This window comes from Sminthopsis crassicaudata, chromosome 1 (assembly GCF_048593235.1).
Source record: "Sminthopsis crassicaudata isolate SCR6 chromosome 1, ASM4859323v1, whole genome shotgun sequence".
NCBI classification, from domain to species: Eukaryota; Metazoa; Chordata; class Mammalia; order Dasyuromorphia; family Dasyuridae; genus Sminthopsis; species Sminthopsis crassicaudata.
In genome coordinates, this window is record NC_133617.1 from 110,354,956 (window position 1) to 110,370,323 (window position 15,368).

At 34.9% G+C, this 15,368-nt stretch overlaps 1 protein-coding gene across 1 annotated transcript in view; it reads right to left on the bottom strand.

Moving 5' to 3' along the window:
• Window positions 1–11,547, bottom strand: part of TBC1D31 (TBC1 domain family member 31) — a 65,522-nt gene extending 53,975 nt beyond the window's left edge. Inside the window, exon 1 of the mRNA XM_074266234.1 lies at window positions 11,331–11,547. Within this exon, the coding sequence (XP_074122335.1) occupies window positions 11,331–11,407 (77 nt within the window). The 5' untranslated portion in view covers window positions 11,408–11,547. The remainder of the gene's footprint in view (window positions 1–11,330) is intronic.
• Between the last annotated feature and the right edge of the window lie 3,821 nt (window positions 11,548–15,368).

Sequence of the window (15,368 nt, forward strand, 5' to 3'; positions counted from 1 at the left end):
AGGGATCCCTAAATTCTACAGAGCAGAGTGTTGTTCTTTTTTGCTCCTTATTTAATCTTCTCTATCCTGAATTAATGGCTCATATGTATATTCTTTCTGTTTTTCACATAATTCTTTCAAAACCATTATTGATCTCTTGATAGTTTTCGCTTATCATTTACTGTCTCAGATATCAATAAAATTATTATTATCACATGATGATGTGAAAAGTTTTACGATAAATAAAAGGGGCCCTCATCCTTGAAAAAAGTTGCTTAAGTAAAGAAAAAAATTCCTGGTCTTAAAGCAGTACTATCAAAAGGCAGCAAGATACATTTGGAAGAATAGCTTTACAACCTAAGGATCTAAGTTCAAATTCTGCCTGTGTGACTTTGAACAGGTCACTTCTTTCTGACCCTGTTTCCTTAAAAGAAGTTAGACTAGATGGCCTCTACGATCCTTTCCAATTCTAAACCTATGATCCTATGAAATCACAGGGGGAAACTATAGTGTTCTCTTCTCTAAAATATAAAGTTCTCTGGGAACAAGTTTCCTTGGGTGTAGGAGCAGCCTTAGTTTCAGTTCAGAATAATCACTCCAAATGCAGCCAAGGATTACAGTTCACATCCTTTATTTTCTCCTTCAAAGTCTTGTCTCTTTTCCTGGGCCCAGTTAGCTTTCTTAGAGGCCTATCTCTCTCCTTGGTTCCAAGAGCTCTCTCTGAATGTCTCCAGACAGCACAAATGTGGAAGTTGGAATGAATCTTTACGTCTCCTCCCAGAAAGTGGGCTTGTGGGTTTGGTTTCTGTGGGCTTGTCGCTCTGGCCCTGAGAGCTTCTTGCTTATATTGCTGCCAGATTTGTGAATCTCCTCCTTATATATGCTCTCTAAAGGTGTGAAATCCTTTAAAGGTGTGAACTAAGTATATTAGCACCTTGTTTCAAGTTCTGGCCCATAACAGGAAACCTAATTATGATGAGTTCAGCGAACATTTCTCTACTTTTAAAGAATTCATTATCTCACTAAATCTGTACAACCACCTCTGGAGTTAGTATCAATCATAATTTAGATGAGGAAATGAAGAATCAACAAGATTAGTTCTGGGGCACACATATTAAATACAAGGAGCAGATTCAAGCCTAAGCTTCTCCTGACTCCACAAACAGTATTCTTCCCACTTAGAGATGTACCAAGCATGCCATAGAGGAAAGCAATCCAGACTTAGAATCAGAAAGCCTGAACATGAGTCCTGCTTTCCTGGGTATGACCAAAGACAAGGTCATTTAACTTCTCCAATCTTCAGTTTCCTTATCAGAAAAATGGGGGTATTTTTGCACTTTCAGACTTAAGAGTGAGTAAAGTGCTATGGAAACAGTTTAGAGAGTGTGTGTGTGTGTGTGTGTGTGTGTGTGTGTGTGTGTGTGTGTGTGTGTTTATACTTGTGGTTTCCTGAGCACAGGATACTCATAGGGAGGCTACTTTTACCTATGGAGACTAGAAACCATTCTATACCTTAAGAGTCCTAAGAGTTGCATGGGACACTAAGGGCCCAGGGCCACAGAGCCAATGTGCCAGAAACAGGGCTGGAATCCATACCTTCTTGACTAGAAGGCCAGCTCTTGGATATATTCCTTCACTAATTCTATTCTGACAACCATCATCTCGGGTTCTTTTTTAAAATCTTAATTTAATTGAATTTGTGTGACTTTCTAAATCATTTAACTAGAAACATGTTCTTTATTCTCACTAATAATACACATTAAATCCAGTTAGGGGACAACATTAGTTTTTTTTAGGATTATCCTGAGTAACAGTAAAATTCATATAACTATTAATTCCCAAGAGAAGAAAAACAACTTTAAACCAAAGGACTGTAAATACGCAGCTCAGAAATTCAAATAGTTAAATTAAGAATAAACACTTTGTATAACTACTGCTACTTAACTATTACTACTACTTACTACATAAGACAGTTAATTTCAAAGGGATTGTGGAAAACTCAGAGCAATTGTAGCCTGCATAATGTCAGGAACAAAGCCTGAATTGTATGAACAAGAAATCTGTCTTTTCATCTCCTGGACCATGTCTACTCTACTTTTTAATATCCTATATTGAAAAGAGAATGTGAATTTTTACATTCTGGGGGTAGTGAGGAGGAAGGTGACAACACCCAGATGCCTAATCATCTCACCAGAGGAAAATGTACTTTTCCCAATGATTGGGTAGTGAGCTGTTTGGGCTATAGTGCTGTGATGGGGCTGATGATAGTAGGTTACCAAATAGATGGCAACAGAAAATTTCCCATACAAGCCTATCACTTAAAAGTAGTAGATGCTCAGGAAACATGCAATGTTACTTCAGGTGAGTAATGAGCAAACTCAGAACTTATAAAAGCCTATTATGTGCCACTAATATCTCATTTCATCCTCACAAAAATCTTGGGAGGAAGTGCTATTATGACCACCATTTTATAGAATGAAGAAACTGAGGCAAATAGTGGTAACTAGACTTGATCACAACTAATAAGTGTCTGAGATTGGATTTGGAGTCAGTTTTTTCTGATTCCAGGCTACCATTACTCTACTTACTGTAACATTCAGCTGCCTATGATCGGCCTGGATCATGGTTAGAAAACAGTAGAACCTATACATGCTAAATGCTATAAAAACCATTAAAAGAAAAAAAAAATAGAGAAAACCCCCAATTTCTCTCAGTCATACTATTAGATAGTTTTGGATCATGGAATGCCATGAAAAAAAATGCATATGACCCAAAGGGCACTTCACTGTTAACTTTAAGGAGGTGGCAGCATGGTATTAATTATGATGGGAAATGTGGCAGAGAACTCGAGAGAGTATTACCTATTGAGTAAGAGCCATATTTGATGGGTTACATTGGTATTCACAAAATATTAAAAGAACTAGAGGAAAGTCTATAGTGCATCAGATAGAGCACTTACTTCCCCAAACCAATGAGATGCAATTGAGATGTCAATGGATTTGTGAAGAGAAATACCCAGAGGGGACATGATAGATGCTACAGTAACAGAACTTCAAGAAATATAGAAGACTGAAAAATGCTAGAGAAACAGTAGCAGACCCAAGAGGCTGCATTTTGAAGAAATGTATCATGCAACTTGGTGTGCAGCACTGCCCAGGTAGACAGACTGCCTTGCCTCTCTGCTCTTCTGCCATACATAAATTGAAAATTCTTATCAATAGAAAAAACTCAAAATCTATCTTTCTCTGTTCCTGCTTCCAGGATATAGCATGTCACTCAATTCAATCCAACAACTTATTGAAAACAAAAAGGATGAAGGTGAGGGCCGGGAATAAAATATATACAGGCAAGTAAATCTGACGTAAAAAGTAGATCCTGTAAAAAGTAGATCCTAAGCCAGATCACAGATTTAAGAGCTGGAAGGTTCTTTAAATAACATCTAGGTCAACATCTTCATTTTACAAGAAAACTTGGGCTCAGAGGGGTTATATGACTTGCCTAAGGTAATTAGATTGGTTAATGATGCAACTAGTTTTGAACTCAGGTCCTTTAAGTAAGAAAAGACACTGAGAAAGATAAAGATTCTAAAAAGAGAGAAGGAAAGACATTTCAGGCCCAGGAATAGTCTGAGAAATAGATATCCATTCCCCAAAAGATAAATGATCAAAGGATAAAGACAATTCTCAAAATAACTACAAGTTATTAACAACCATATGAAAACATGGTCCAAAAAAACTAACAAGATTGCAAATTAAAACAGCTTTATGGTTCCATGCTTATATAAATTAAGTTAGCAAAGACAAAAATAATTTAAAAAAAAGAAAATGACAATTGCTGGAAGGGTTGTAGAAGGACAGGCACATTTGTGATGAACTCTTGGGAGAGCTTTGTGGTGGTTCAACAATTCTGGAAAAGAATTTGGAAATGTACTCCAAAAATCACTAAACTGTCTTTGGCTTAGCAGTGGTACTATCAAGCTTCAACCCCAATGAAATCAAAGAATGGATGGATTTGAAAAAAAAAAAATGCATAGCAGTTTTTTGTCATAGCAAAGAAAGGGGTTATATTTATACATCAAGGAATGACTAAGCAAATGATGGTAAATAAATGTTAACAGAATACTATCCCACCATAAGAAATAGTGAAAGAGATGGATTCAGGAAAACATGGGAAGACTAATATAAACTTACAGAAAGGCTAAACAGAATCAGGAGAAACACATACAATAATAATAACACTGCAAAATAAAACAAGTTGGAAAGATGATGAATAATACTTTTTACCTCTTGAAAGAAAAGTGATATATGAGTTAAAGAAGGAAATAAACATTTTCTGACATGGCCAATGCACAATCTGTTTTACTTAATGATACTTGATACAAGTTTGGGGGAGGGGTTTGGGTAGGAAGAGTAGGTAAAAAGCATTAATGAAACTGATAAAATACACACAACAAAGGTTCGGAAAAAGACAAAACCAGAATGGTATTGGAATTACCATACTGAAATTATTACTTTTAAAACAAAATACCAAACTATACATAACTGAGATTCATGGTTTCATTTTTTGTTTTTATTTTTAATAGGAAAATCATTGTTGATGTGTGTCAATTTTTTTTTTACATACACAGACAAGAGGTGGGTTTCTAAATTCTATTTTTCCTCAATATTTTATTTTTCCAAATACATGCAAAGATGGTTTTCAACATTCCCCTCTACAAAACCTTACGTTCCAAATATTTCTCCTTCCCTCTTCTCTCCCCCAAGACAGCAAGCAATCTAAAATAGGTTAAACATGTGCAAATTCTTCTAAACATATTTCCATATTCCTCCTCCTGCACAGGGAAAAATGAGATCAAAAGAAAAAAAAAAAAAAACACAAGAAAAAGAAAAAAGCAAGCAAGCAAACAATAAAAAAAAATAAAAAAAAAAAAAGTGAAAATACGATGCTTAGATCCACATTCAGTCTCCATGATCTCTCTTTGGATGCAAATGACACTTTGCATCCCAAGTCTATTGGAATTGCCTTGAAACATCTCATTGTTGAAAAGAAACAAGGGATCGCTAAATTAAAAAAACAATCTTGTAGGCCAGTGTGAATATAAAGTAATGTTGAATCAGTCAACAATCATTTATCAATAAACAATTCTAGAATTCAAATTAAGACAACTCTGAGATACCACTGTACACCTCTCAGATTGGCTAAAATGACAGAAAAGATGGTGACAGATGTTGGAGGGGATGTGGGAGAGCTGGAATATTAGTGCATTATTGGTGGAGTTGTGGATAGATCCAGCCATTCTGGAGAGCAATTTGGAGCTGTGCTTAAAAAGTTATCAAATTGTGCATTCCCTTTGATCCAACAGTGTTTCTATTAAGCCTGTGTTGTCCCAAGAAGATCTTAAGGCAGGGAAGGGGATCCATATGTGCAAGGATGTTTGTGGCAGCCCTTTTTGTGGTAGCAGGAAACTGGAGACTGAGTGGATGTCCGTCCGTTGGAGAATGGCTGAATAAGTTATGGTATATGAATATTATGGAATATTATTATTCTATAAGAGGTGATCAGCAGGATGATTTCAGAGGCCTGGAGAGACCTACATCAACTGATGCTAAGTGAAATGAGCTGAACCAGGAGATCATTATACATGGCAACAAGATTATACAATGATCAATTTTGATGGATGTGGCTTTTCTCAACAATGAAATGATTCAGATGAGTTCCAATAATCTTGTGATGATGAAAACTGTCTAAACCCAGAGAGAAGACTGTGAGGACTGAATGTGGATCACAACATAGCATTCTCACTTTTTGTTATTGTTTGCTTGCATTTTATTTTCTTTCTCATATTCTTTCCTTTTTGATCTGATTTTTCTTATGCAGCAAGATAATTATATAAATATGTTTACATATATTGGATTTAACATATTTTAACATGTCTTATATTGGATTGCTTGTCATCTAGAAAGGGGGTAGGAAGGAGGGGAAAATTTGGAACACAAGGCTATGCAATGGTCAATCTCAAAAAATTATTCATCCACATGGTTTTTTGTTGTTTTTTGTTCTTGATGAGGCAACAGGGGTTAAGGATCTGCCCAGGGTCATATAGCTGGGAAGTGTAACCAATGGCAAACTTCAAATCTTGCAAAAAATAACTTTTTTTCCAAACATATTTTCATAGTATAAAAACAAATTCAACAATTTTTCAAAAAATTAAATTTGTTATACCTGCGTTACCTAGTATATTTTTTAACTTACTATTTTAAGTGTCTGAGACCAGATTTGAACTCAGGTCCTCCTGACTTCAGGACTGGTGCTCTATCCACTATGCCACCTTGCTGCCTCCTGTCCATAGGTTTTGAAAATAAAAAGCTTTTTAAAAAAAAAAGAAAGAAAGAAAGAAAGAAAGAAACAATTCTAGGCACTGTGCTAAAAGCTGGGAATTGAAAAAAAAAATCAAACATTTAAGTCTTGGTAGTTAAGGAACATTCTATTGGGGGAAACAAGATATACAATACATATATACAAAATATATACAAGGTAAATACAAGGTGTAAAGCATCTAAGGAAGCAGGACAGGAACTAATGCACTCAAAGAGTTAAGAATGTGGCATCAAGGAAAATCCTGAGGTTACCAACCTAGGTGACTAGAAAGCAGTAGTACCCTAACCAATAACACAGAAGTTTGGAAAATGGGGTGGGCTTGAGAAAGAAGATAATGAGTTCTATTTTGGACATGCTGTCATTTCCCTACTCTGTCTTCTCTTCTTGAAGCTAAAAAACACCTGATCCTTCACTATCCTAGTTACTCTTTTCTGAAAGACCTCCAATTTGTTAATGTGTTTACTAAAATATGATACCCTAAAATGGTACTGTTTAACTGGGGCAGGAGACAAGACATTCCTCAATTCCTCAATACTATGCTTTCTTGGCTATCTTGTCCATATTGTTAATGTCTATTGAGTTTGTGGTCCATTAAAACCCTCAGATCTTTTTCAGATCTAACATTGTCTAGACAAGGATTGCTAAATCTTCTAAAGTTGACTTTAAAAAATCCAAATATATTATTTGTAATTTGTTCACTTATGCCTTTTAAAAATTAATCTGCTTTCTTTATCCATATTTACATCTTTGTAAAATCCCTCAATACCACTTACCTGGCCTATTATAATATAACACTACTTTCATTCTCCCCTTTCTGGAACTTACCCATAATACTGTCAGAACAATTTTCCTTATGCATAGATCTAATCATGTCTCAGTTCAAAAATCTGTAGGACTGACTACCACATAATGACTATGTTCAAACTTCTTTGCCTAGTAGTTCAAAGGCTTCCACAATCTACTGCCACCTTATCTTTCTAGTCCTTTCTCATAGAGCCTAGACAAACTACTCTACTCTGTGTCTTGGCTTTTATGTGGTTTTCTATGGCTGAACTATCTTTCTACCATTCTTTGCATATTGAATTCCAACACAGCTTTTAGGGCACAGCTTAAATGTCACTCCTTTCATGATGCTTTTCTTGATCCTCTATTAGTAATGATCTGAAATTTTACTCCAATTTCACTTAAATTTTAGTGCAGTTATTAAATATTTCCTATAATTATCTATCTTTAAACATCATCTTTCTATTAGACTATAAGCACAATAAAGGCATGCAATTTATTTTCTCCAAAATTTCTCTCAAGCACTAATATAATTCTCAAAGTCCTTTAATGTTTGTTGAAGGAATAAATGACTGGACATTTCCCAGTTACCATTACGACTTTGGATTGCATGGCTAAATAGCCTTGAAGACTATGGAAAATTTTGATCTTAGAAGGAATGATACATATGAATTCTTTCAGAGAATGGCACAATTTCATATTCTGAATGAGAGTAAACTATTTAAAAGGCTAAGCAGTGGGCCTTTTTCAATTGAGTAGTTAGCTTACTTAAAAGTAAGGAATTGTGCATTTCTGAGAGGTCACAGATCAGTGACATAACATCAGAATCAACATTATGAAGTAAATGGATCAGAATTAGACTCACTAAATCAGATATTCTGAACTTAGGTCCGTGAACTTTTAGAAAAGTCTTTTGATAATGCTAACTCCACATAATTTTTTTTTTAATCTGTGCAATTTGTTTTATGCATTTAAAAGCTTATTCTGAGAAGTGGTTCATAAGTATATCCACATTGCAAAAGAAGTTCAGGATAAATGAGAAGGTTCTTAACTCCTGCTTTAAATCAAGGTGATATGTTCTTTTACTCACAAAATCTATAATGAAAACTCCATAACCAATAGTTCACTGCTTTGAACCAAGAGAATTATTATTTTGAACATCAGCAGCTCTTCCAAAAAAGAAAAGCCATCAATTTATGCCATTTATTCAAATACTTTATGCATATATTATCAATATTTTATACAAATCAAATTAGATACTATTCTACAAAATAAAGCTACTATTTGTAAAATTTTATGAACAGCATATTTCGATCCTCAGATAAATTCTAATCACAGACTATTTTTTAGGAAAGGAATAAGCCCATAAATTCTTCTCTTCTCAAACAAGTTTATTCTTTATTTACAGGAAGAATCTGTATTATACTATATACGTATACGTGTACTGTACTTTACTATTGATTTTCTTTATTTTTAAGTGCTATCAATGAGAGTACTTGGAAACCTTTTACAAATGATTCAGCACCCACTGCTGGTTCAAAATTATTTTAGATGGCCTACTGGACAGAATGGTTTCTTTAGTATATCTGTTTTCAGCTTGGTAACAAATTTCCTGAACTTCATCCTTTATTCTACTGATAAAACTCTTCTCAACAATATCAATGATAGACACACTGGGGATCTTGTACCCCAAGATGATAAACAAAAGAGCTCACAGACTATCATGGATAGAAGGAAAATTAAGAGTGCCTAAATAAAACTTCTTAGTTTACGTATAAAAAAATCTAAGGTCTAGAGTTCAGTGGCTTCTCTAAATACAAGTAGTTTTTAGTAGATCCAACCCTAGAAGCCAGGGACGTGTTAAGTGCTTGTGAGCAAATTTCTCTGATAAAGGCTTTATTTATCAAAAACATAAGGAACTGAGACAAACTTATAAAAATAAGAACCATTTCCCAACTGATAAATGGTTCAAAGAATACAAACATGATATTTTCAGATGACGCAATCAATACTTCCAATAGTCATATAAAGAGATGCCATTCCAAATCACTAATAATTGGAAAAATGCAAATTTAAATAACTCTTAAGACTCTAATGCATACATATTAGATGGGCTAACATAACAGAAAAGGAAAAGGACAATTGCTGGAAAAGATGTGAAAAATTAGGTCACTTCCATGACCTCAATCAAAATGAAATGTACTGTATACAAATAGCAATATTCTGGGATGATCAGCTGTGAATGACTTTATTATTCTCAGCAGTGCCCATGACTACTCAAAGGACTTAAGATGAAAAATCCTATCCATACCCAGAGAAGGAACTGATCGTTATCTGAATACAGATTTAAACATTCTCCTCTTTCTCTTTTTAACTTTATTTTTCTTGAGGGTTACTTTTTCATTAGGGTGAGAGTTCTATGTTGTTTGGTTTTTTTTTCACATGACTTATGGAAATGTCTTGCACTGCATAACTTCACATATGACTTCTTAATTGGGAGTGGGTATAATGGAGAGAATCTAGAACTCAAATAATATTTCAGCTCTTTTTGTGGTGGCAAAGAATTGGAAATTAAAGGGTGCTCATCAAGAGGGTAATAGCTGAACAAGTTGTAGTATGTGATCTTGATAGAATACTATTGTGATACAAGAAATGAAGAACAGGATGACTTCCAAAAAATCTAGGAAGACATATAAACTAATGCAAAATGAAGTGAGCAGAATCATGAGCACATTGTATACAGTAACAACAATATTAGCAGAATGATTAACTGTGAAAGACATAGCTATTGTAATCAATACAATGATTCAAGACAATTCCAAAGGACTTATATAGAAAATACCAACCACCTCCAAAGAGAGAACTAATGAACTCTGAATGCAAATCGAAGCATACAATTTTTCTCCTTTATTTTTATTTATTTTATGTTTTCTTTTGCAACATGGGTAATATGGAAAGGTTTTGCATGACTTTACATGTATGATCAATATTAAACTGCTTTCTTCTCAAGGAGTGGGAAGAATTTGGAACCCAAAATTTTAAAAAGAAACTGTTTAAACACATTTTATATATAATTGAAAAATATTTAACAAGATAAGAAAAAATAATTTTTAAAAAATGCCTGTGAGATGACAGACGCAATTTGAAGGATAAGACACAAATTTCTGAACAAGTATGGTCAACGTGGTAACATTTTTTGACTATGCAAAATTTTCTACAAGAGTTTTATTTTTCTCCTTTTTTTTCAACTGAGGAGGGAAGGTGGAAAGGACAGAAAATAACTGTTAAAATAAATTTTATTTTAAATTTTATATAGGCCATGCATACATGGCCTATATACATCACCAGGAAGAAATGATAACCCATGCATCTAGGAAAACCAAACGGGTACTTGGAAAAATATTTCCCTAAATAAAAAGAAAAAGATAACAGAATAATGCCAGTAGGCCTTGAATGTGAAGGACCTGGGTACAAATCCTGATTGTGACACATTAATTTCCCCATTTGTAAAATAAAACTAGGGTTCTAAATTTAGAGCTGGAAGGAACTGCAGGTGCCATTTAATCCTACAGAGAAGGAAATTGATGCCGGAGAAAACACAGAAGCCATCTAATCCAACAAAGAGGGAAACCGATGCCAAATGCCGGTTCTATTTTTACAAATTTTTTTACAAACTCTTTTTACAAAGAGTGAAACTGATGGCCAAATACCATTAAATAAAACCCTCCTTGTTTCTCACACAGGAGGAAAAAGATGCCCACATTTTTACAAACCAGGGCACTGATGCCAAGTAGAATGCAGAGGCCAGTTAATCCAAACCCATTCTGTTTCACTTTTTACAAAGGGGTAAACTGAGGTCCAATTAAAAAAACAAAACCTGATGTCGAAATGAGAACGCAGAGGCCTTCTAATCGAAATTCCTTGTCTTTTTCACAGAACTGACGCTCACATACCATCACGTCCAAACCTCCTAATTTTCACAACGAGAGTAAAGTGATATCCCTCTCAATTCCCTACTTAACTTGCCCAAGGTCACGTCGGGATTCGAACCCAGGTCCCAGAATTTCCTAAAGCTGGGCTCTCGCAAGTGCTCCAGCAGGCCGCTGATCGCGCAGCGTCTAGGATCCACAGAGAGATGAACAATCCTGGCTCGCCCTCCTCATCCCTTCCCCCAGAACCCCCGCCTTTACCCGTCCCGCGTCGCCGGGCAGGGCTTCCGGAGCCAGATCTTGCCGGACTCCTTGTTGCCCACGTCGGATTTCTGCATGGCGATGGCGGCGGCGGCGTCAGCGTCCAAAGCGGACCGACTCGGCCCGCAGGAGCTGCGGTTGGTTAACCGTTCCCAATACCTTTCCCGACTGCCACCACGCTCTGCCCGCCAGCGCCGCGGGAGGCTCAAGTCATTGCCGCAGGTCTAGGAAACTCAGCTGCCGCGGGCCGCACCAACATGCGCGGGGGTATCTGCTCAGTGTTGAACCAGATGGCAGCTAAGGCCTCTTCCAATTCTAATATCTAAGATTCCGTTCCATCTTTATATAAAATTGAAAAATGTTATTTTTCATTATTCACAACTGTTTTTTTCTTAAAACCGCATCCCAGCAGCCGAATGATCCATCCTCCCCCATCGATCTCAGGGATGGAATTGGCTAATCATGAACTCCTTGGGCTCCTCCCCTGCATCCAAGGATTGTCCTAGGACAACGCTAAGGCTTCTGGGAATGGTAGTTTGCTATTTAATTCTCAGGCTCTTAGTTCGTAGTTTGATAGATTTGGAGCTAGAAGAAGTCTATAGAGATCTTTGAGCCCAAAGTACTCATTGTAAAGAGGAGAAAATTGAGGCAAAGATTAAGGATCTGCCTGTGTAACTAACTGATTAAGAATCTCCGTCTGTGATGGGAGCTTCCCCTTCAAGACCCCAATATCTCCATCCTACTTTTGGAGTACTCTGCTTGTTAAGCAACCAAATCAGCCAATCAGCAGGCATTGTGCTAAGGCTCGGGGCTAAACATCAAATCAAGAATCATTTATTAAGCGCCTGCTGTATTCCAGGTTAAAAAAGGAAGGTTAAAAAAACAGTCTTCCCTCTTAAGGAGCTTCAGATACTATTTACTATTGAAAAAAAAAATAAAAGGAAAAAAAGAACTGACCTGGAAAACAAATCAAAGAGATCGATAATTAGTAATAATTAGTGGATTGAAAGCCATGATCAAAAAAAAAAAAAAAGCTAGACATCAAGAAATTCTGAAGGAAAAAAGTCCTGATCTCCTTCTCAGCAACATGTACAGCCAAGTACAAGCCAAGTACAAAGGACTCAGAAAGGAAAATATTATCTATATTCAGATAAAGAGCAGATGGATTCTGAATGCAGATCTAAATATGTGTTTTTCACTTACTTTATTCTTTCTAGTGGGTTTATTTTGATCTGTTTCTTTTCTCACAACTGTTACTAATATGGAAATAGACTTGATCTGATAGCACATGGATAAACTATATCAAATTACCTACCATCTTTGGAAGAGAGGAGAGGGAGAAAAACTTGGGACTCAAAATCTTTTAAAAGTGAATGCTATTTTTTTCCTTTTTGATTTGATTTTTCTTGGGCAGCATGATAATTGTGGGAATATGTATAGAAGAATTGCATATGTTTAACATATATTGGCTTACTTGCCATATAGGAAAGAAGATGGGAAGAAGGGAGGGAAAAATTTTTGAACACAAGGTTTTGCAAGGATGAATGTTGAAAACTCAGGTAGCATATGTTTTCAAAATAAAAAAGCTTTAATTAATTTTTTAAATTTAATTTAAAAGTTTAAAATGAATTTAAATTAAAAATTTTAAATTAAAAATGAATGCTAAAAAATTTCTTGACAAAATTGGGAAAAAAATAAAATACTATTTAAAGAAATTTGGAGTGGTTTGAGGAAGAGGTTGGACGAGTTGTGGCCTTTACTCCACTATCTTGGCTCCACCCTCAAAATGCTCTAAATAATTATTGATTAGATAGATGCAAATTAAAACAATTCTGAACTATTACTTCAGTTTATCAGATTTACTAACATAACAAAAAAGGAAAGTGATAAATGTTGGAGCGAATGTGGGAAAACTGGAACACTAATGCACTATTGGTTGAGTTATAAATTGATCCAACCATTCTGGAAAGTAGTTTAGAACTATACTCAAAGGACTCTAAAACTGAGCATACCTTTTGATTTAGCAATACTATTACTAGACCTCTATTGCTAATAGATTTTAAAAAGAGGAAGGGGGAAACCTATTTGTACTATTTATAGTACCTCTTTTTGTGATAACTAAAAATTAGAAATTGAGGAGATACCCATCAATCAGGAAATGAAATTATAGTATATGATTATATGATCATAATGGAATATTATTATGCTGTAAGAAATGAAAATCAGGATGATTTAAAAAAAAACAAACCTAAAAATCCAGCAGCAAGAGATACAAAGAAAAATTACATTGAAAATAACTGTAAATTGTATGAAATATTTGGGAATCTATCTGCCAAAAAAAACCAGGAAGTATATGAACACAAATACAAAACACTTTCCACACAAATAAAGTCAGATCTAAGCACTTGAAAAATATCAAGTGCTCATGGGTTGGTCGAGCAAATATAATAAAAATGACAATACTACCTAAATTAATCTGCTTTATTTAATACCATATCAATCAAACTACCAAGAAATTATTTTACAGATCTAGAAAAAATAATAAGAAAGTTCATCTAGAAAAACACAAGGTCAAGAATTTCAAGATAATTAATGAAAAAAATGCCAATATAATGAGGAAACCAAACTATCACTTTTTGCAGATGATATGATGGTATACTTAGAGAACCCCAGAGAGTCTAATAAAAAGGTATTAGAAATAATCCACAATTTTAGCAAAGTTGTAGGATACAAAATCCAACAGCAAGAGATACAAAGAGAAATACCATTCAAAACAACTGTCAAGAGTATAAAATATTTGGGAATCTATCTACCAAAGGAAAGTCAGGAATTATATGAGCAAAATTACAAAACACTTGCCACAATAATAAAGTCAGATTTAAATAAGTGGAAAGACATTAAGTGCTCTTGGATAGGCCTAGAGAATATAATAAAGATGACAATACTTCCTAAACTAATCTATTTAGTGTTATACCAATCAGACTCCCAAGAACCTATTTTAATGACCTAGAAAAAATAACAACAGAATTCATATGGAAGAACAAAAGGTCGAGAATTTCAAGGGAATTAATGAAAAAAAAAGTCAGATGAAGGTGGTCTAGCTGTACCTGATCTAAAGCTATATTATAAAGCAGCAGTCACCAAAACCATTTGGTATTGACTAAGAAATAGACTAGTCAATCAGTGGAACAGATTAGGTACACAGGACAAAATAGGGTACAACTATAGCAATCTAGTGTTTAACAAAACCAAAGATACCAACTTTGGGGATAAGAATTCATTATTTGAAAAAAACTATTGGGAAAACTGGAAATTAGTATGGTAGAAATTAGATATGGACCTACACTTAATACCATATACCAAAATAAGATCAAAATGGGTCCTTGATTTAGATATAAAGAATGAGATCATAAATAGATTAGAGGAACAGAAGATAGTGTACCTCTCAGACCTGTGGAGGAGGAAGGAATTTATGACCAAAGGACAACTAGAGATCATTATTGATCACAAAATAGAAGATTTTGATTACATCAAATTAAAAAGCTTTTGTACAAACAAAACTAATGCAAACAAGAAGGGAAATAACAAATTGGGAAAACATTTTTACAGTTAAAGGTTCTGATAAAGGCCTCATTTCCAAAATATACAGAGAATTGACTCTAATTTATAAGAAATCAAACCATTCTCCAATTGATAAATGGTCAAAGGATATGAACAGACAATTCTCAGATAATGAAATTGAAACTATCCACTCATATGAAAGAGTGTTGCACATCACTACTGATCAGAGAAATGCAAACTAAGACAACTCTGAGATACCACTACACACCTGTCAGATTGGCTAAGATGACAGGAAAAGATAATGATGAATGTTGGAGGGGATGTGGCAAAACTGGGACACTGATGCATTGTTGGTGGAGTTGGGAAAGAATCCAGCCATTCTGGAGAGCAATTTGGAACTATGCCCAAAAAGTTATAAAACTGTGCATACCTTTTGATCCAGCAGTGCTACTACTGGGCTTATATCCCAAAGATATA